General features: G+C 46.7%; 1 protein-coding gene across 1 annotated transcript in view; it reads right to left on the minus strand.

Moving 5' to 3' along the window:
- The window catches only part of wdr90 (WD repeat domain 90), a gene marked incomplete at its 5' end in the record, with an annotated part of 102,680 nt that overhangs the window by 13,232 nt on the left and 68,047 nt on the right, over window positions 1-21,401 (minus strand). Inside the window, 5 exons of the mRNA XM_084322911.1 lie at window positions 7,820-7,942; window positions 9,150-9,321; window positions 15,284-15,407; window positions 16,282-16,450; window positions 20,129-20,319. Of these exons, the coding sequence (XP_084179037.1) occupies window positions 7,820-7,942; window positions 9,150-9,321; window positions 15,284-15,407; window positions 16,282-16,450; window positions 20,129-20,319 (779 nt within the window). The remainder of the gene's footprint in view (window positions 1-7,819; window positions 7,943-9,149; window positions 9,322-15,283; window positions 15,408-16,281; window positions 16,451-20,128; window positions 20,320-21,401) is intronic.

Raw genomic sequence — 21,401 nt, forward strand, 5'->3', positions numbered from 1 at the left:
GTCTCCCTGAGATGTCTCCTGTTCCTTCTGAACATCCTTCCTTCAGGTGTACGCACCACATAGGAACGTTGTTGTTCGTGCTCCCTCAGAACTACAGCTGGCCTCCAAGTGTCTCCAGACTGCATCCTCACATTCTCTCCAGCACGCAGCACAGGTAGGTGTTTAGCGTGGCGATCATAGTAGCTTTTTTGTTTAGCTTGCTTTTCTTTCAACTTGTTGTGAACATTAAGTACACCTTCAGGGGTGAGCAGTGAGGTGGACGCTGGCAGTTTTGACTTCAACCGACGCCCCATCAGCATCTGGGCAGGTGACAGGCCCACACCTTCCAGTGGTGTATTTCTGTATTCCAGAAGCGCTATGTAAGGGTCACCAGACTTTTTGAGCATCCTTTTAACAGTTTGCACAGCTTTTTCTGCCTGTCCATTTGACTGAGCATAGTGTGGACTTGAGGTGACATGACTGAACTCCCAGCTCTCTGCAAAGCTCTTGAATTCTGCACTGGCGTACTGAGGGGCATTGTCACTGACCAGAATATCTGGAATCCCGTGCCTGGCAAATATGGACTTCATGGCAGTTATAACACCCTTACTGGTGGTGTCGGTCAGCCTCATTATCTCTGTGTACTTTGAGAAGTAGTCGACACATAGCAGATATTCTGAGCCCTTGCTATAAAACATGTCGGTGCCAACCTTCTCCCATGGTCTATTTGGCAGTGGATGTGAGATCAGTGGCTCTTTTTGATTGCTGCTCCTGTGCTCATTGCAGACAGCACACTGTGCTACAACTAGTTCAATTTGTGCAGACATGCCTGGCCAATAAAGCACATCTCTGGCCCTTTCTTTACATTTGACCACTCCCAAGTGTGACTCGTGTATCTTGTCCAGCATCTGTGGTCTCAGTTGCTGTGGTACAATGAGTTTCTCTGATTTGAACAGTAGACCTGAGGCAAAACTGATCTCCTCTCTGAATGTCCAAAACGGCTGCACCTTATCTGACACAGCAGACCTGTCCTTAGGCCATCCGTGCATTGTCATGTTCTTTAGTTCCTGCAGTACTGGGTCTTGTGCAGTTGCATTCCTGAACATCTCCTGCTTTTCCTCTGATATGGGCAACTGTGGTGTGATCCAGTTCACATGCAGTTCCTCTTCCAGAAGATCCTCTTTCTGCTCACGTAGATAAGCACGGCTCAATGCATCTGCAATGTGAAGCTCCTTTCCTGGCTTGTATGATACTGCAATGTTGTACTTTTGAAGCCGCAGCAGCATTCTTTGCAGTCTCAGGGGAGCCTGATGCAGTGGCTTCTTGAAAATGCTTTCTAGAGGCTTGTGATCGCTTTCGACCTTGACCTCTCTGCCATATAGATATTGATGGAACTTCTCACATCCATACACTATGGCTAGCAGCTCCTTCTCGATCTGCGCGTACCTGCATTGACAATCTGTGAGCGCCCTTGAGCCGTATGCCACAGGTCGTTCATCCTGCAGTATCACACCCCCGATGCCCTCCGAGCTGGCATCCACAGACAGCGTCACAGCCTTGTTTACATCATAGTATTTCAGAGTGGGAGCTCCTGTGATCAGCTGCTTCAGCTTTTCAAAGCTCTGACGTTGAGGTTCCTCCCAGTGCCATTCTGTTTCTCCCTGCAACAGCGTCCTTAGAGGTGCAGAGATTTCAGACAGATTAGGAATGAATTTAGCTAGATATTGAATCATTCCCATGAACCTCATTAATGCTGGCTTGTCAGCAGGTGGAGGTATTTGTACAATGGCTCTTATCTTCTCATCATCAGGCTTTAGTCCATCTGCGCTGAGTGTATGGCCAATGTACTTGACCTCTGTCATCCTGAACTTGCACTTGCTTCTATTGAATCTCAGGCCGTTCTCATCTGCTCTCTGCAGCAGCTTCACCAGCCTCTGATCGTGTTGCTCTAAGGTGTCCCCCCACACCAGCAGATCATCAATGATGTTGACCACACCATCTAACCCCTCAATCATCTGGGCTACAGCTCTCTGGAACACCTCGCTCGCTGACGAGATGCCAAAGGGAAGCCTCTTGAAACGGTACCTCCCAATGGGTGTGTTAAACGTGCACAGTTTGGAGCTCTCTTCATCCAGTTTTATTTGATAAAATCCTTGGTTTGCATCTAACACAGAAAAATATTTTGCATTTGGCATGCGTGACACCACTTCCTCCACTGTGAGGAGTGGATAGTGTTCTCTTCGTATTGCTGTGTTCAGATCTTTAGGATCCATACAAATCCTTATCTTCTTGGGCGTGACTACTGTCACCATACTGTTGACCCACTGTGTTGGCTCAGATTGCCTTATGATTACATCTGACTGCTCCATTTTGTGAAGCTGTTCAATCACTCTGTCCCTCAGAGCAACTGGTATCCTCCTAGGTGCGTGTATCACTGGCTTTATGTCAGGGTCTATCTTGATGCTGTGTTCACCTGGTAAGCAGCCAAGTCCAGAGAAGAGATGCTCATAGTCTTTCTGCATTTTGTCTTCTTTCTCTCCTTTCTCCATGCTATATAGCCTTTTGACCATTTTCAGCTTTGTGCTGGTCTCTCTTCCTAGAATCGCTGGAGCATCTTTCTCTATAATTTCAAAGTCAATCCTGTGTGTTTTACCTTTATACAGACATGTGACTGATGTTTTGCCCAAGGGCTCCATCTTGTGGCCTGAATAAGTCACTAACTTGCACTTGGATGCATGCAACTTGTCGTGAACATGTAACGTGTGAAACGTTTTGGCTGACATGACGTTACAGTCAGCTCCTGTGTCAATTCGAAATGTGACTATTTTCTTGTTTATTAGCAGCTCTTCAGACCATCTGTCTTGGTCCCTTTTTTCCTTTTCAATTTCTTTAATGCTTCTCATTTCTACTGTTCCAACGAACATTTCCTCTGTCTCACTGTCACTGTCCTCATGATTCTGTTCCACAATATGCATTTTCTTATTTCTGAGTTGACTGTTTGCACGACACGTTTTTGCAAAGTGATTTTTCTTATCACATTTCCTGCATGTCTGTCCATAGGCTGGGCACTTCCCTTGTTCATGTTTGTATCCACATCGGTCACAGTCCACTTTCCTTTCACTACTCATTGGGCTTTCTTTTGTGAAGTTTCCTCCTTTTCTGTATGGCCTTGCTGTGCTAACTTTGTGCACTTCAACTTCCTCATGTAATGCTTTCATCTGGGTGAATGTTATTTCACTGGCACGGCACACATCAAGAGCTTTTTCTAACGTGAGATCCGCCTCTCTGAGCAATCTGGCTCTTACTTGATCGTCACGTATCCCACAGACAATTCTGTCACGTATCAATGAGTTGTATAGGTTGCCAAATTCACAGTCTCTTGCTTTATTTTTCAGGTCTGTGACATATGCATCTATAGTTTCTGACAGACTTTGTACACGGGTGAAAAACATATGCCTTATGTATGGCATATTCTTCCGAGGCTCACAGTATTCTTTGAACTTCCGTTTCAATATGGCAATCTGGTTCCTCTGCCCGTCCGCGAACACAAACGTGTTACTCACTTTTATGGCTTCGTCTCCCGCCACATGTAGGAATGTCGCGCACTGCACTGTTTCTGACTTCTCTGCTACTCCCGTAGCGACACAGAAAAGCTCATAACGCTGCAGCCACGTTCGCCAATTCTCCGCGAGATTCCCCGCCAGACTCAAATTCGGCGGTGGCTTAAAGTGTGCCATTCTTGCCGAGTTTCCCGAGTTTCTTCTGACACCATGTGATGTTTGTCTTGTGTTATGAAATAACTTGACAGGACGACCAGATTTAGTCTAACATCGACTCCCTCATTTAATGTCTCTTCTCCAGCTTCATGCATATACAGAATGCCGTCTCTCGTCCCACATCCGGGTTACTCCCAGTACGGGTACCCGCATAGCTCAATACATTACACCCACTCTTCCTTCCAGGTAGGGGAGGGGGGGAATTGGCATAACGACTAAATTGGGTGGAGAAGCACAGAAAATCAGGCGGAGAACAAGAGGATAAAAAAAATAAAAAATAAAAATAAAAATAATTACAAATAAATAAAGTGTGTATTGGGCCGTTGGTCACTTGGGTCCAATTATATATGTTTTTCAATTGTTTACTCATATAGAGGTCTCTCTGGGGGAACCTCTGTCTTCCCCTCTTACATAAAGAGCAGAATTGACGGTTGTTTACCCCCAGGCTCGTCATATGAGACCCGTATCTGTGTCTTATAGGCCGGCTTCCTGCTGCTCATCCCAGACAGCATGGAGGAAACGTTGTGTGGTGTTTCTTGTTAGAAATTCACCGTCGCTGTTTTCGGGTTCTCGACGAGCATATACGCTGGTTTATGAAATCAGCGTAGGGTCTTTCGAGACCGATTGCCGCTGGCCCTGGGTGCTTTCTATGTTGAAACCACCTTGTAGGCCGGCGCGCCTTGGTTGACCAAACATAAAAACTGCGTTTTTTATGCGGTTGGCTGGGAGGGAGACTTGTCTCTACCGAGCGCCAGTGCACTAGGTTACTCGATGGCTCACGTACATCTCCGGGGGGAGATGACGGAGTAGATCAAAACGTTGGCGGAGGGGTCTCACACCCTTTAGGTGGGCAGTGCGTTCACGTACTGACCGTCTTGGTGGCGCCCTCTGATGTTTTGGATCGACACGCGTACCTACCCCCCTCTTAGGACTGGGGATGGCGGTGTGACTAGGACACAGGACTAGTTCTGGTTGCGCCGGACCAGATCAGTTAACCCGTTGCCCACCGGGGCGCAGATCTGCAGTTCTGGTACCCCGAAGGACTTTGTGCTTTTCCGGGGGGAAAATGCCGGGTCGGGCCGGACGTCGCAGGGATTGATGTCATGAATGTGTGTGTCATATGGATGCCACCACGAGTTGCCCTTAACAGTGACGTGCTTGGTCCTTACTGTGTTGTACCTTGCATTATGTTAAGGGACTCGGTCCTTTCTCCATTTGTTTCACCCCTCCCTCCCTGCTAAGCCGGGGATGGGAGGGGGCTGTCGGGGAGGTTGCCTGTCAACTCTTCTATGCATCCCTGTGTAGGTCCCGGTCCGCCAGGCCCAGGTCGGGCCTCGTCCTCGATAACCTGTTGGCCTGGGTTAACCCTTTTGAAACCTGAAACGCTTGAACTGCTTGTATAGCCTGTGTATACGCGCAGTTATGTTTCTGGGGTTTCTTAGTGGGTTAAGGGAGCAACCGCCTCCTGTTAAACTAAACATAGGGGGGTGGTTGGCTCCCCGGTGTGTTGGTAGAGTCGACTCTCGGGTTGAGGCCGGGCCTGACCCCGTCTGCCCGAGAGTATGCCCCTGCATCTTTCATGACGTCTGCCAATTGTGTCGGCCTCTTCTCTGAACCTCGACCCCGCTGGATTAATAAATTGGTGGGGTCAGGTTTCGTGGAGATTGTGACATGGTGCACAGCATACCGAACACCCCTTCCGCCGGGGTACTGTTTTTACAGTAGACCCCTTAGGCGCCTGTCTAGTCCGCAGTGCTCCGGGCACAGGTCGAGTTCTGCTCTTGGGACCTGTTGCCTGGATTGAGGGATCAACCTCCTTGGAGGGTTGTCTCCCCGGCACGCCGGCTGGCCCCAGAGTATTGTGTGGGGGGGTAGCCTCTTTGAAAAAGAGCGCTTCAGAGCGGCGTGCCAAGGGGGGAAGGGCCTTCACTTGATTTAGGCCCTGTCCGATACGCTAGCGATGTGGGGGGGGGGTGGTGTCACCAGTGACCGTCTGGTGGGGTCTCGATGCCGCAGCCTCGTTGGCCTCACCAGGCCCCTTTTTCAGGGGGTCCTAGTCCTCGGGTTGTCCTAGGGCTGGGACCTCCTCCGCGCTCCGCTGCTACGGCCTTGCCACAGGGTTTGGTTTCTTGAACCCCAACCCAGTGATGTTGGGGGCTGTGACGTTTTTTTTTTGCTTCACGTCCGTTCCCTGGTGGCATGTGGGATGCGCGCTCGGGTGGTCGCGGGCCCTTTTTTTTTTTTTTTTTTTCCTCCATTTTTCCTCCGATTTTCTCCCATCCCAATGTTAGTCGTATGCCAATTCCCAGTCCCTTCCTGGTCGCTGCGCACTTACCCCCCACAGTCAGATCATCTGGGAGAGTGGAGGCTACCACGTGCTTCCTCCGACACACGTCCAGCCAATCACCGCTTCTTTTCACCTGGCAGCGCGGATTCTCATTGAGAGGGCGTAGCGTGTGGGAGGATCACACTATCCCCCTCAAGTCCTATCCGCGCTTAGCAGGCGCCCCGACCGAACTGTAGGAGTCGCTGTTTACAACGACCCGGACCCACCCCGCCAGCTTCTCCCACCCTCTAATACAGCCAATTGTATTAGTGCAGACGGCCAGCCAAGCTGGTGACAACCCCGGAGCTGTGAGCTGGATTCGAACAGGCGAATCCAGCTCACAGCTCCGGGGTTGGTGACGAACGCAATCTCCGCTCGGCCACCTACCCGCGGTCGCGGGCCCTTCTAAACAAAGGTAAGTCCCACGGTCTGCTCACCCTGTGCGTTTGAGGTGCTAAACCCTCTTCGCACAGTCGCGTCTGATCTCCCTCCCGTCCCCCGCTAGGGGGACGAGCAGAGCGTAAAGCTATACGATTTATAACAAAGATTATTCTATGACCCTAGTTATATGAGTATAGCGAGAGCTCTGCTCTGACTCACTGAGGACCCCACGGTCTTCACTTTTTGGTGGTGAAAGACTTGGGAAGGAGCTGATTGTGTGGCCACGACCCCGCTTATATAGGAGCGGATGTGGGTGTGGCCAGGCAGAGGTGAGTGGGGGTGTTTTGGAGAAAGTTTTTTCATTGATAGAATGATTAAAGGGATAGTTCCAATAGAGCAGAGCGCTCGCTATACTCATAACTAGGGTTATAGAATAACCTTTGTTATATATATATATAACGTTATATCTAACTAGGCTGCATATAACCAGACAAGACAAAAATATAAGAACTAGGCTGTTATATATATATATATAATATATATCTAACTAGGCTGCATACAACCAGACAAGACAATAATATAAGAACTAGGCTGTTATATATATCTAACTAGGCTGCATATAACCAGACAAGACAATAATATAAGAACTAGGCTGTTAGATATATAACTAGGCTGCATATAGGCTGTTAGATATATATATAATATATATATATAACTACAGTAGGCTGCATATAACAAGAAAATAATATAAGAACTAGGCTGTCTGTACATAGTTACCTGCACATAATCCTTATATATCTGTAGACTAGATACTATATCTGTACATATCCCTTACCTACTCTTACTAGTTAGCTGCTGGCCAGTATGACTTACTACCATAGTGTCTTTATACCTGTATCACTGTACATATTAATACAACAACTCTGTACATACATCTGATTAGTACTATTACTCAGTAGTACTAATTTATATATTTTATACCCAGTTTAATCACCTGTACATTGTATATTACTATTGCACTTTACTCTTACATTTGCACTCTGGTTGGATGTCAAACTTCTTTTCGTTGTACTGTACTTGTGCTGCATGATGACAATAAATATCCCTCTGAAATATGTAAGCATTTTACCAGGAGGGTCAGAGGGGTCAGCCAGTGGACCTATCTCAAGCTCTCTTAGTTTGTCCGAGGGAAGCGACAGTCGTGATTGGAGGATCAAGAAAAGAGGGCGGGATTTGAGAGCGGTCAGTCGAGGTGCCCTTTGAGCAGCTGACGTCGTGATCAAAGACACCTTAATGCGGATGGACACGCTGTGCTGTCAGGAGGAGGTTTGACCTATGACCATTCGAGGTCCCCCACCTGGTTGAGGACCTGGAACTGCACCACCAGCTCGTTGCCGGGCGCCGACCACACCCTCACACTGCCGTCCCCACCGCAGGTGGCCAGGTGGCGCTCGTCCGGACTGAACACCACGTCATTCACCTGGACCAGAGGACACACACACACACACAGGCACACGCACACACACAGACCAAATAGGGCTGGGGTTATTTCTGTTGTAAATAAACGTTCCCTAAACAATGGTATCGGGCCGCAGCGCCATTATGACAACGCACCAGCGCCACCATGTGGTTAAAAAATTAAGAAATTAATAAAAAACTACTTTTACAACTTTCACTATTACTCAGTAGTACTAATTCATATATTTTTTACCCAGTTTAATCACCTGTACATTGTATATCACTGTTGCACTTTACTGTTACATTTGCACTCTGGTTGGATGCCAAACTTCTTTACGTTGTACTGTACTTGTGCTGGTTAAACTGAGTACCTTGGTCCTGTAGCCGTCTGGTTAAACTGAGTACCTTGGTCCTGTAGCCGTCTGGTTAAACTGAGTACCGTGGTCCTGTAGCCGTCTGGTTAAACTGAGTACCTTGGTCCTGTAGCCGTCTGGTTAAACTGAGTACCGTGGTCCTGTAGTCGTCTGGTTAAACTGAGTACCTTAGTTCTGTAGCCGTCTGGTTAAACTGAGCACCTTGGTCCTGTAGCCGTCTGGTTAAACGGAGTACCTTGGTCCTGTAGCCGTCTGGTTAAACCGAGTACCTTGGTCCTGTAGCCGTCTGGTTAAACCGAGTACCTTGGTCCTGTAGCCGTCTGGTTAAACCGAGTACCTTGGTCCTGTAGCCGTCTGGTTAAACAGAGTACCTTGGTCCTGTAGCCGTCTGGTTAAACTGAGCAGCTTGGTCCTGTAGTCGTCTGGTTAAACTGAGTACCTTAGTTCTGTAGCCGTCTGGTTAAACTGAGTACCTTGGTCCTGTAGCCGTCTGGTTAAACTGAGCACCTTGTAGGGCTGCACGATTCTTGCTAAAATGTGAATCACGATTTCTCTAAAAAAATTTAGATCACAATTCTCTCACATGATTCTTATTTTTTCAATAAAATCATTTATTGCACTCTTTCTTAAACAGACAACATAACATATATATAAAAGTGCTTGACTTAAACTTAAAAGTCTCTTGTAACATACAAAATAACTCAAGTCAGAATCGTCATCATTTAAAAAAGTTAAGTAAAAAGTTAAAGAAAAAGAAAAAAATTGTCGTCTATGAATCAAGATTGCGATTTTTTTTCCGATTAATCGTGCAGCCCTAGTAACGTGGTCCTGTAGCTGTCTGGTTAAACCGAGTACCTTGGTCCTGTACCCGCTGATGAGGCGGATGCTGCTGTTGTCCAGCCAGTTGATGTACCAGAGGGTGCCGGCTGTCGTGCCCACGATGCCCATGTCCATGGCCTCGTCGAACGCCGCGCTCACCACCGTCCCGTCCAGGAGGATCTCCTGCTCCAGTAGGACCCGGGCTCCACTGACGGACAGACACGGGCGACCAATGAGAATGAGGCCACACGTTAAATGGAGAAAGAATGAGGATATCTTTTTTGCCTTTCTCTCTCTTTCCTCCCATCCCCAAATTTTGTCGTTATGCCAATTCCCTTCCTGGTCGCACATTGCCCTACTGTCGGTCTGGGGAGGGTGTAGACTACCACATCCTGCCCTACTGTCGGTCTGGGGAGGGTGTAGACTACCACATCCTGCCCTACTGTCTGTCTGGGGAGGGTGTAGACTACCACATGCTGCCCTACTGTCAGTCTGGGAAGGGTGTAGACTATCACATGCTGCCCCACTGTCGGTCTGGGGAGGGTGTAGACTACCACATCCTGCCCTACTGTCAGTCTGGGGAGGGTGTAGACTACCACATCCTGCCCTACTGTCAGTCTGGGGAGGGTGTAGACTACTACATGCTGCCCTACTGTCAGTCTGGGGAGGGTGTAGACTACCACATGCTGCCCTACTGTCGGTCTGGGGAGGGTGTAGACTACCACATCCTGCCCTACTGTCAGTCTGGGGAGGGTGTAGACTACTACATGCTGCCCTACTGTCAGTCTGGGGAGGGTGTAGACTACCACATGCTGCCCTACTGTCGGTCTGGGGAGGGTGTAGACTACCACATCCTGCCCTACTGTCAGTCTGGGGAGGGTGTAGACTACCACATCCTGCCCTGTCGGTCTGGGGAGGGTGTAGACTACCACATCCTGCCCTACTGTCGGTCTGGGGAGGGTGTAGACTACCACATCCTGCCCTACTGTCAGTCTGGGGAGGGTGTAGACTACCACATCCTGCCCTACTGTCGGTCTGGGGAGGGTGTAGACTAGGGCTGGGCGATATAACGATAACGATAAATATCGCGATCAGGCCATGTGAGCGGCGCGGGGCGCGGAGCGGGCGGTTTTGACGTGAGCGAGGAGTGGGTTTTAAAATGAGTCGGTGCGACGTCCGGAGCGTTCTCCTCCGCTCCAATCCACTCCAGGCCGCTCACAGTGGTTTAACACTGTTGATGTAATATATACATGCAGTACAATGCCAAAGCAACAGATGGCGATGTACAAACATGAAGGCCATTTTCAACCAATGAGAAGGGTGAACCTGTGATATCCTGTTCAGGCTTTGTCACTCACTCCTGTTAGAAAAAGTATCGACGCCATTGTTGTTGTCGTTAGCTTACATGCTAACGTTAATGGCAGCGACCATAGCATTGTGGCTCGGCTAGCCTATCATCGCTTAATAGAGCTAGTGAATGGATAAACAACGTTATTTAACATTGCAGAATGGGTACAATTACAATGCGGCTCAATACAAACAATTGTTAAGGGGCCCAGGGGGTGTAGACTGTTGTAGTTTGAGCTAATTTACACCATGCTCAAAAAAAAGAAAAAATCTGCCGAGCGATCTGGCGCGGGGAGCACTCGATTCAAGGTGAGCGGGGAGCGAGCGGAGAGAGACTTGGGGGCGGGGTCAACATGAGCGATTAGCGGAGCGGACCAAGCTTTAAGAGCGAAGAGCGGATTTCTCGGCCGCGCCGATCCGCTCACGTGGCCTGATCGCGATATATTTTAATCGATATCGAATATCGAAATTAAAAAATAATCTAAAAATAGTTTTTTTTTTTTTTTTTTATATATATAATTTTTTTTTGTGACCTGCAACAGGGCAGTTTTAAAACCAGAGACAGTGGACAGACTTGTCTTTCTTGCCTGCAACTTAAAGTAATGGCTTTGCTTGTCCAAATGACAATACTGACCAAATTGAGATTTATTTTTCTCTTGTCCATTTATTTTGTTTGCTTTCTAATTTAAAATACAGTTTGAAACCGTCTGTACACAGTAGGCTATGTGTGCTAGCAGAGCTAGACTCCAGTCACGATGCACATGTGCGGTGGTTTGTCCACCAAAAAAGCGCCAAAAGATCGAAAATAAACTAGCAGAGCCAGAACTGTTCAACTCCCCTGGAGCCACAGCCAGCAGAGAAGCCGGTTTACTTTCGCTTTTAAACCAGCTGCAGCCTGAGAACTGGAGTGTGAGGGGATGTAACACTAAAGATGGCGGCAACGACAAAGAATTGCTGCAAAATAAACATACATCTGTTGTTAAAAAAATAATTATCGATATCGAGAAATATGATAACATTATCATATCGTTATCGCAATATGATTTTTTTCCATATCGCCCAGCCCTAGTGTAGACTACCACATCCTGCCCTACTGTCAGTCTGGGGAGGGTGTGTAGACTACCACATCCTGCCCTACTGTCGGTCTGGGGAGGGTGTAGACCAGCGGTTCTCAATAGGGGTGCCAGGGGTGCCTTGAGATACAGCTTTTCTTTTTTGGATTACAGAAAATTATCACTGTTGCAGCTGCACTGTTTTCCATGAAAATACCATATTTGGTTTGACCATTTCTCAAAATCTGAAAATCATTATTTAATAAAACACAGAAGGATCACCAAGTTACTCATCGGATACCACCTGGAGAGCTAGTTTCAGAGTGTGGTGCTCAGTACCAAGTATCTCATGATGCAGCAGTTAAGGTGTTGATACCATTCAGCACCACATATCTGTGTGAAGCTGGCTTTTCATCCATGACAGCTCTGAAAACTAAATATAGGGCAAAGTTGAGCCTTGAGGATGACATGCGTGTTGCCTTGTCAAAGATCTCCCCACATATTGACCGTATTATTAGCCAGCAGCAGCAGACCTCGCATTGAGCTAGAAATGTCCACTGAGTGAACGAGTGCTTATTTTCTGTATTTATTTATATTTTTTGAGAAATGGTAACTTGGTGATCCTTTTCTGTATTTAAAAAAAATCCATGATTTTCTGTTTTTGAGAAATGGTCAAACTTATCCAAATATGCTATTTTTATGGAAAAGTGTGCAGCTGCAACAGATAGCACTTTAGTGATAATTTTCTGTAATTTTATTTAAAGAAATATGCTATTTGATTTACTACTACAAGCAGTGTAATGTCAACAGTACTAAGCAATTTAGACCTGAAACACCTGTTAATAATGCATTATATAGCCTATATATAGCATATACACACAAATGTGTTTCCCGTTTTTTTTTATCTACCTTTTCTCCCCATTTTCTATTTTTCTCCCTTCCCCAATTTCGTATTGTCCAATTCTACCCTCCCCTGTCTCGAATGTTGTTAGGCCATGCCTCCCACAAGCCGGCTGCAATGTGGACGAAGCCTTGCATCACGTGTCCCCTCCGGTACACGAGGAGGCAGCCGTCGCATCTTTTCACCTGCACAGCGCAATCTCTCGGCGAGACTATGACATGCTGCCCTACTGTCAGTCTGGGGAGGGTGTGTAGACTACCACATGCTGCCCTACTGTCAGTCTGGGGAGGGTGTGTAGACTACCACATGCTGCCCTACTGTCAGTCTGGGGAGGGTGTGTAGACTGACATGCTACCCTACTGTCGGTCTGGGGAGGGTGTAGACTACCACATGCTGCCCTACTGTCAGTCTGGGGAGGGTGTGTAGACTGACATGCTACCCTACTGTCGGTCTGGGGAGGGTGTAGACTACCACTACCCTACTGAACAGGTGCCCCGACCGACCAGTAGGAGTCGCTGTTTGCAACGACCAGGACTCATACCGGCTTCCCACCCAGGAACAATGAAAATTGTGTTCGTAGGGACGACTGACCAAGCCGGAGGTACCACTGACAGCTGGATTCAAACCCTTTTTTCTCTCTCGTTGCATGATGACAAATACATTTGAATCCATTTGAATTTAATTTGAGTCCCTTTTCATCTGAAGCTTAGATGCTGTGATGCTTTGAAGATGATGTATAATTGCTTTGTGGAGCCATGGTATAATTTCCAAACGGACACTATGGGATGATTGGTTATATCTGCACATGAAAAGAGGAGCTTGTGGGGTGCTCCAGTAGCACACCATGTTACCGCGCTGCGTCGCGGGACTCCGTGCTGCGTCACGGATCTGGTTGACTCCGAGTTCGATTCCCGGACTCGGCGTCATTTGCCGAATGTCTCCCCCTGCTCTCTCTCCCGTTTCACCCTACAACTGTCGGTCATGCTTGACCAGAAAAGCGATAAACGCTAAAAAATAAAGTAAAAAAAAAAAGAAAAGAGGAGCTTGGCTGTGAGAAGAGAGCGTCTAGCCGTCAGACAGCGGCTCGGTCTTCTGCAGACGAGAAGAAAACACGGAATACAGCCTTGTCTCTGCAGTGTCATGTTCTGCTGCTCTGGGCCTCCTTCTTGGTTCTCGAGGTTCAGACACAACTTTAACACTATGGGGACCAGCCACGAGTTAATACGTGTTTCGAATCCATGCGTTGTGGACCAGAGCCACGAGTTAACTCGTGGCAAGTTGTCATTGTTTTATTCCATATTAATCACCGTATCAACGTCCCCGATCGACTCTGCAGATCTACCCGCATATATGATTTCCGCAACATGCAATACCGGCCAGATCCTCTTAGGGGCGCCATCGCTCCACTGCAGTATCATTGAGAGCGAATGGGGGAAAAATTTATTTTACTGTCTAGGGGCGTTTCATATGAGCCTGGATCCCAAGTGAACATCCTCCACCGTTGATCACGGTTCGAAGCGCAGATCTCAGCCTGGAATAATGGGATTTATGATCAGCCAATGGACATATCGATCTACCAGATGCAGATGAATAATGGGGAAAGGCTGCCGGCGATCACATGGGCTGACGGTAGGACACTCTTCACCCAAATTACAGCCGGATCAGACATTGTTGTAAAACGCAAGCGATCGATCAGTGAATGTGGCTACTTGCACGGACACTGTATTGCTAATCAATAATACTAATCGGCGTCCCCCGCCACCCCCATTTCATCCATAGATGCTCTGTAATAGTCCAGATGATAAGCAGTTTGTTTTATTTCATTCGTATATATACAACAGAAATGCCGTTCAATATAACGTTACTAGCCTTTAGCCCTATAAATAGCTTTCCAGAAAAAATACGAGACGAAAACTGCGATAAAACTTATATTCACGGCGCTATAAAATGACAACCGATGGATTTTTATTTTCTTTAAGCCATTATGAAGGCACGGTTTATGCACTCAAGTGACAATGAGAATGGACAGATAGCAATACTATAAAGTATATATATAGCTATCCAAAAGTACATCGGTTTGTTTACAAAGCGGTGTCCTCCAGCCACATATTAGATGGCGAGGGCCGGTCGTCAAAGTGTTAAAGAGACGCAGGCAGAGGTCACGCATTCTCACTCCCCGCTGGCATCCTCTGTGTTCTGAGTGACAACGAGCGTCACAGTGAGAATGTACGACCGGCACGCATGGAGTTATGGGTCATCGGAGGCACATTAATGAGCAGCAACACAGTCTCATCAGCACAAAGCACTAAATCAACCACAGGGGAAAAGATTTACACGATTTACGTTGCGTTATAGCCATAAGTAATATATTTACGTTTCGTATCGGCAAAAGTCCAAAACAAACACAGCGACCGGAAGACGAAGTGATTGTGGTCGTGAGTGTTTTCAATAAGAAAACATACATATACTACGTACTGTTATGTATACAGTTTACTTTTACTCCTACTCATAGTATACATTGAGATTCAAATTCTTTATTACCTATATTTATTACAACGTATAATACAAACGATAGGGCATACAGAACCTCATCTGCACCTTTTTGTAAAAATTTTATATTCAGAGCTAATTTTATAGTTTACAGTATATTTCTTTCTCATATTTTTTATATTCAGATAAAATTGTATTGCCTATATATTTATTTAATAGTCTTTCTACTATTACCCTGCCCATACCTGTACTTCCCCTTCCCCCTCCTCCATGCTGCTATGATGCCCAACATGGCACTTTATTTGCACATTTGAAGGGAGATGGGTCTACAGTATGAACGACAGACAGAGAGACAACAGATGAGTAGGAGGGTAAAAGACCTGCTGTCCACGTTGGAGACGTCTCCCCCGGGCCGGGCGCCCTGGACAGCTGCCACGCCCCAGAGCCGCAGCCTGCGCGTGTTGCTGCCCGTCAGGAGTCTGTTCCCTCGACACAGCAGCACTCCTGCACAGAGAATGTCTGTTAGCCTGGTCTGCTAGCATTAGCCTGGTCCGCTAGCGAATGTCTGTTAGCCTGGTCCGCTAGCGAATGTCTGTTAGCCTGGTCGGCTAGCGTTAGCCTGGTTCGCTAGCGAATGTCTGTTAGCCTGGTCCGCTAGCGAATGTCTGTTAGCCTGGTCCGCTAGCGTTAGCCTGGTTCGCTAGCGAATGTCTGTTAGCCTGGTCCGCTAGCGAACGTCTGTTAGCCTGGTCCGCTAGCGTTAGCCTGGTCCGCTAGTGTTAGCTGTTAGCAATGACAGCAGCCAGCCTGCTCGCTTGTTTGATTATCTCACATTCGCTATCAAGTAAAAACAGAACCATACGTTAATGTGGAAGCTCAGACATTTCAAGCATCAACAAACTTTCGGAATGCATGCTTTTGTTCCTGGAAAAAACTTTAGCCTGCTACGACTAAATATCTAGTAGTTAGCAATGACAGCAGCCAGCTAGCTCGCTCGTTTGATTATGTCACATTTGCTATAGAGTAAAAAAAACAAAACAAAAAAAAACAGAACCATACGTTAACGTGGAAGCTCGGACATTTCAAGCATCAACGATGTAACTTTCGGGAATGAATGCTTTTGTTCCTGGAAAAAAAACTTTAGCCTGCTACGACAAAATATCTAGCAGTTAGCAATGACAGCAGCCAGCTAGCTCGCTCGTTTGATTATGTCACGTTCGCTGTTAAGTCAAAACAAAATCACATGTTTTCGATTAGTATTCAAATAGTTCCCAGTGACTATTGAATAGTAACGTCGTGAGTTTTGCCCGTCCCTAATGAGAAGGGACCGAGACCACTAGGTCGACTAAAGATATTGTTAGCGCGAAGCCGCCTGTACCGATCTCGCCCTGGTCGGCCTCCCAGGTCATGAAGCAGCCCTGCGTGTTGCAGTCCCAGACGCACACGTGTCCCCGGCTGGTGGCCGTGAACAGGAGGGAGTTGGTGTTGTAGCACAGAGCCGTCATCTCCGCGTCGCCCACCTCCTCCGGGGCACTCATCCTCTGGACCTGATGTAGAATAGAAGAAAAACAAACGACTAACCTTCGTCCATAACAAAATATGTAAACAAATTGCAGTACCAAGCGGACTATGCACTCGGAGTGTAACACTCAAGTTCAACACTGTTTGACAAACAATCTTACTGACCCTCAGCTGCCAGAGTTGTGCCCTTCCTGCTGACTTGTTGTACACAACTTGTCAGTTGCTTTGGATAAAAGCGTTCAGCTAAATGGCTAAATGTAAATGTACAAAAGAAATGTCTAACCACTGCTCCCCAGACCTGGAGTTTATCACGATAAAATGTCGACCCTTCTTCCTCCCAAGAGAGTTAACGTCCATCATCCTCATCGGAGTGTACATTCCACCACACGCGAACACTGAGGTCGCACTTTCAAAACTTCACGACGAGGTAAACAAACTCCAGGCAGCTAACGTTGACGCGGCCATTTTGGTCTTGGGGGATTTCAACAGCGCGCGTCTTAAAAAGGTGCTGCCGAATTTCTATCAGCATGTGACCTGTCCCACCAGAGGCGAGAACATATTAGACCATGTATACTCGCAATTTAAGAATGGGTACAAGTCACAGGCTCTTAGTCCATTCGGTAAAAGCGATCACGCAGCAATTTTTCTTTTGCCTAAGTACAAACAGTGTCTCAAGCGAACGCCGGTGGTCTCGCGAGAGGTTAAGCGTTGGACCGTGACGTCAGTAGAGTCACTCCAAGCAGTGCTGGGAAGCACAGAATGGAGTGTACTCCGTGATAACACAGCCAATATTAACGAATACACCGAAACGGTGATTGACTATGTCTGTACTCAGGTAGAAGTAATAATCCCCACCACCAAAATTAATATCTACCCAAACCAAAAGCCCTGGGTAGACAAATCCGTCCGTGAGGCTCTGAAAGTGCGCACATCAGCATACAACACCGGGCTGGTGACAGGCAACATGGAAGAACACAAGATGGCAAGATACAACGTCAGGAGAGCAGTAATAGAGGCAAAACGGCGTTACAAGGATAAAGTTGAACTTCAGTTTGAACAGGCTGACTCTAGAGGCATGTGGCAGGGCCTCAGAACAATGACAGACTACAAAGGAACCCCCCTCAAACTGAACAGTGACATCTCCTTAGCAAATGATCTCAACTCCTTCTATGCGAGGTTTGAGGCTGTGAATAACAACACCAGCCTACAAACCACGGCAATGGGGGGGGGGGGTCTGCTGATGGAGACTCAGTGTTCAGGGTAACAGAGCATGAGGTGAGACGGATCTTTAAAAAAGTGGATATCAGGAAGGCAGCAGGACCGGACGGCATCCCCGGCCGCGTCCTAAAAGTCTGTGCCGACCAACTGGCCCCGGTATTCACTGACATCTTCAACCTGTCCTTGGAACAGGCCGTCATCCCCACCTGTCTGAAGAAGTCCACCATCATCCCTGTACCCAAAAAATCTACGCCCGCTTGCCTCAACGACTACCGCCCTGTAGCCCTCACCTCCATAGCCATGAAGTGCTTTGAGAAGCTAGTGAAGGGCTACATCTGTTCCTCCCTCCCAATCAACCTGGACCCTCTGCAATTTGCATATCGCCCCAACAGGTCCACGGAGGACGCCATAGCCCATGTGCTGCACACAGCAGCATCACATCTGGACAAGAGGAAGGGGAACTATGTGAGAATGCTGTTCATCGACTACAGCTCAGCATTCAATACCATAGTCCCCTCCAAACTCATAGCCAAGCTCAGGGACCTGGGCTTGAACTATGACCTGTGCCAGTGGGTCCTGGACTTCCTGACGGGCAGACCCCAGGTGGTAAGAGCCGGCAACTGCACCTCCTCATCCATCACGCTCAACATAGGGGCCCCCCAGGGCTGTGTTCTGAGCCCCCTCCTCTACTCCCTGTACACACATGACTGCGTAGCACAGCGGAACAACAACACCATCATCAAATTTGCTGATGACACAGTAGTGGTGGGCCTGATCTCTGCCAACGACGAAAGGGCCTACCTGGAAGAGGTAGAGAACCTGTCACAGTGGTGTCAGGAGAACTGCCTCTCCCTGAACGTCAGCAAAACAAAAGAGATGATTGTGGACTTCAGGAGGTCGGGGGTCAAGGACTACAGCCCCCTCAGCATCGACGGGGCACCAGTTGAGAGAGTGAACAGTTTCAAGTACCTCGGAGCCCACATATCCGAGGACTTGACATGGACCACACACATTGACAGTGTTGTGAAGAAGGCACGACAACGCCTCTACTTCCTCAGGCGCCTAAGGAAGTTCCAAGTCAGTCAGAAGATCCTTAGGAACTTCTACTCATGTACAATAGAGAGCATCCTGACCGGCAACATCACCTCCTGGTTTGGGAATAGCACTGCACAAGACCGTAGCAGACTACAAAGAGTGACACGTTCAGCCGAACGCACAATTAGAGGGGGGCTTCCCACCCTCCAGAACATTTACAACAAGCGGTGCAAGGGGAAGGCTAAGAGAATTATTAAGGACTCGAGCCACCCGAACAACTGCCTCTTTGAACTGCTGCCGTCAGGCAAGCGATACCGGAGTCTTATGGCGAGCACAGAAAGACTCAGAAGGAGCTTCTATCCCCAGGCCATCAGGCTGCTAAACGAACAATAATCGCTAAACGAACAATAATCACTATGCAACAACCATCAAATGCACACAGCACACACACCCACACGCACACACACACTCACTCAAACAAACAACACACTGCAGCACCCACTCTCCACACTTTAGATCACACAAACACACTTACACTTTATATTTATTGATAAAGGATTTGCACTACAACTCGTACACCTACTGTGAATTGTACCTAAACTGCACCTCGTCCATTTATGCCTTGCACTATACACTATATAGTATTGTATATTAGTACACTGCACAGTATTGTATATTGTATGGTAACTACGTCTACGAACATTGTACATATGTCTAAACTGAACACTGTGACCTCTTTTTTTTCTTCTAATTTTTACTATGTTTTTATTTCATACTTATCTTGTCATGCACAGTCTCTGGAGCGCAACAGTAAGAAGCATTTTGTACAAAAGTATTCTGTACTTCTGTATGACAACTATTAAAGAAACTTGAAACTACTAGTGCTGTACCATGTATCCAATAAGACTAGGGAATATTGACCGACAATACAGCTACTGGGGATGGGTATTCACTAAGGCTGTCAAAGTTAACGCCATATTAACGCACAATTCTTTTAACACACGATTAACGTTTTTATAAAATTAAATAAAAAATCTTATGGGGGGGGGGGTGAGTCTTCAGCCCTTGTGTGGGTGAATGTAACAAGTTCCTAACGTTTTCTTTCCCCCATTATTTCATGCACACTTTATTCATCGTTTTAAATTATAATTTTCTTATAAGTTATTTTTGATGCAAGGGTATTAGGGAATTAATTATTAGGGAATTTAAAGCAAATTTGCAATGCATGAGGGTCATCCTTTCGTGTTAAATGGCTGCATAAAGCAAGCATTTGTTGACTCATGTTGATAAGAAGAGTATTAAAACTTGAAAAAGATCTGTTTAAAGTAGATTTAGAACAGATACAAAATATGCGATTAATCGCGAGTTAACTATGGACAATCGTGCGATTAATCAGATTAAATATTTTAATCGATTGACAGCCTTAGTATTCACTGGTTGTGCAGCGGTACCGTGAGCTCTGGGTCCGGGCCGCGGGAGCCGATGAGGCAGAAGAAGGCTCCCTGACTGCCCACACAGGCCAGCTGGCTGAACGCCGAGGGGCTGAAGGCCACGTCGTGCACCGAGCCCGACACGCTCACCCTGGAGAGCAGCTGGAAGGTGCTGCCGCTCCACAGCGCCACCTCGGGGTCAGAGAAGTCTCCTGCAGGGGCGGTCGGTCAATTATTCAATGGTGAATATAATAAAAATCAGAAGCCAGAATTCAGTTCCAAGTGTGGCTAACGGAGTGTAACTCATAGGAATTCAGTTCTAAGTGTGGCTAACGGAGTCTAACTCATAGGAATTCAGTTCTAAGTAGGGATGCTCGATATTGGCTTTTATTTTTTTTTTATTGCAAAACAAAATTATTAAAAGTCAGTACTCAACACACAATGCATAATGAAACTAACAATTAAGGTGGCTAAAATGACATGCAAGTACAGAAACAGAAAAAAAAAAAAAAAAAAAGTATATAATAATATTTTACCGTATACAGTGTATATCCAACGAAATTACCAATTATACCAATGTCTTATACAGGATATGCCCCTAATACCTATTATCTAAAACCCTACACACATATGCTCCAGCTCGAACCCCCCCCTCCCGGACCCCTCCTTGGATAGTACCTCCATTATCCCTCACTCCTAACCAGACACTACCATTATAAGCTAGCTTTTATTCTCTCCACCACTTCTAACCACATTGACATTTTGGATTCGTTGAGACCCAGAATTCTTGCTGTAGATATTTCTTGATAAATCACATCGAGATATGTAAGAAACCAAACCTTCCGGCAGATTTTTTCCGGTTGAAACCAGCGTGATGCATATGCGATATTGGCTTTTTTACCGATACCGATATACCGATATTGTCCAACAATTAATTTCCGATACCGATATCAACCGATATCAACCGATACCGATATATGCAGGGTTTCCCCCCCCAAAAAATGGAATAATTTCAGGTAATTAACATTACATATCTCTTGTTGTGGAATTAACACAACATTATGCATACTTTTGACAATAAATAAAATCAGAATTTGTTCTTACTTGCTTGCCTGGGTAAATAAAGGTTATATAAATGAAAAATAATAATAATAATAATAATTAATTTTTTTTGAAAACCGATACCGATATTTTCCGATATCACATTTTAATGCCGATATCGGCCGATAATATCGGTAGGCCGATAATATCGGACATCCCTAGTTATAAGTGTGGCTAACGGAATCTAACTCAT

This window comes from Notolepis coatsorum (genome assembly GCF_963971535.1).
Source record: "Notolepis coatsorum genome assembly, chromosome: 10".
NCBI lineage: Eukaryota > Metazoa > Chordata > Actinopteri > Aulopiformes > Paralepididae > Notolepis > Notolepis coatsorum.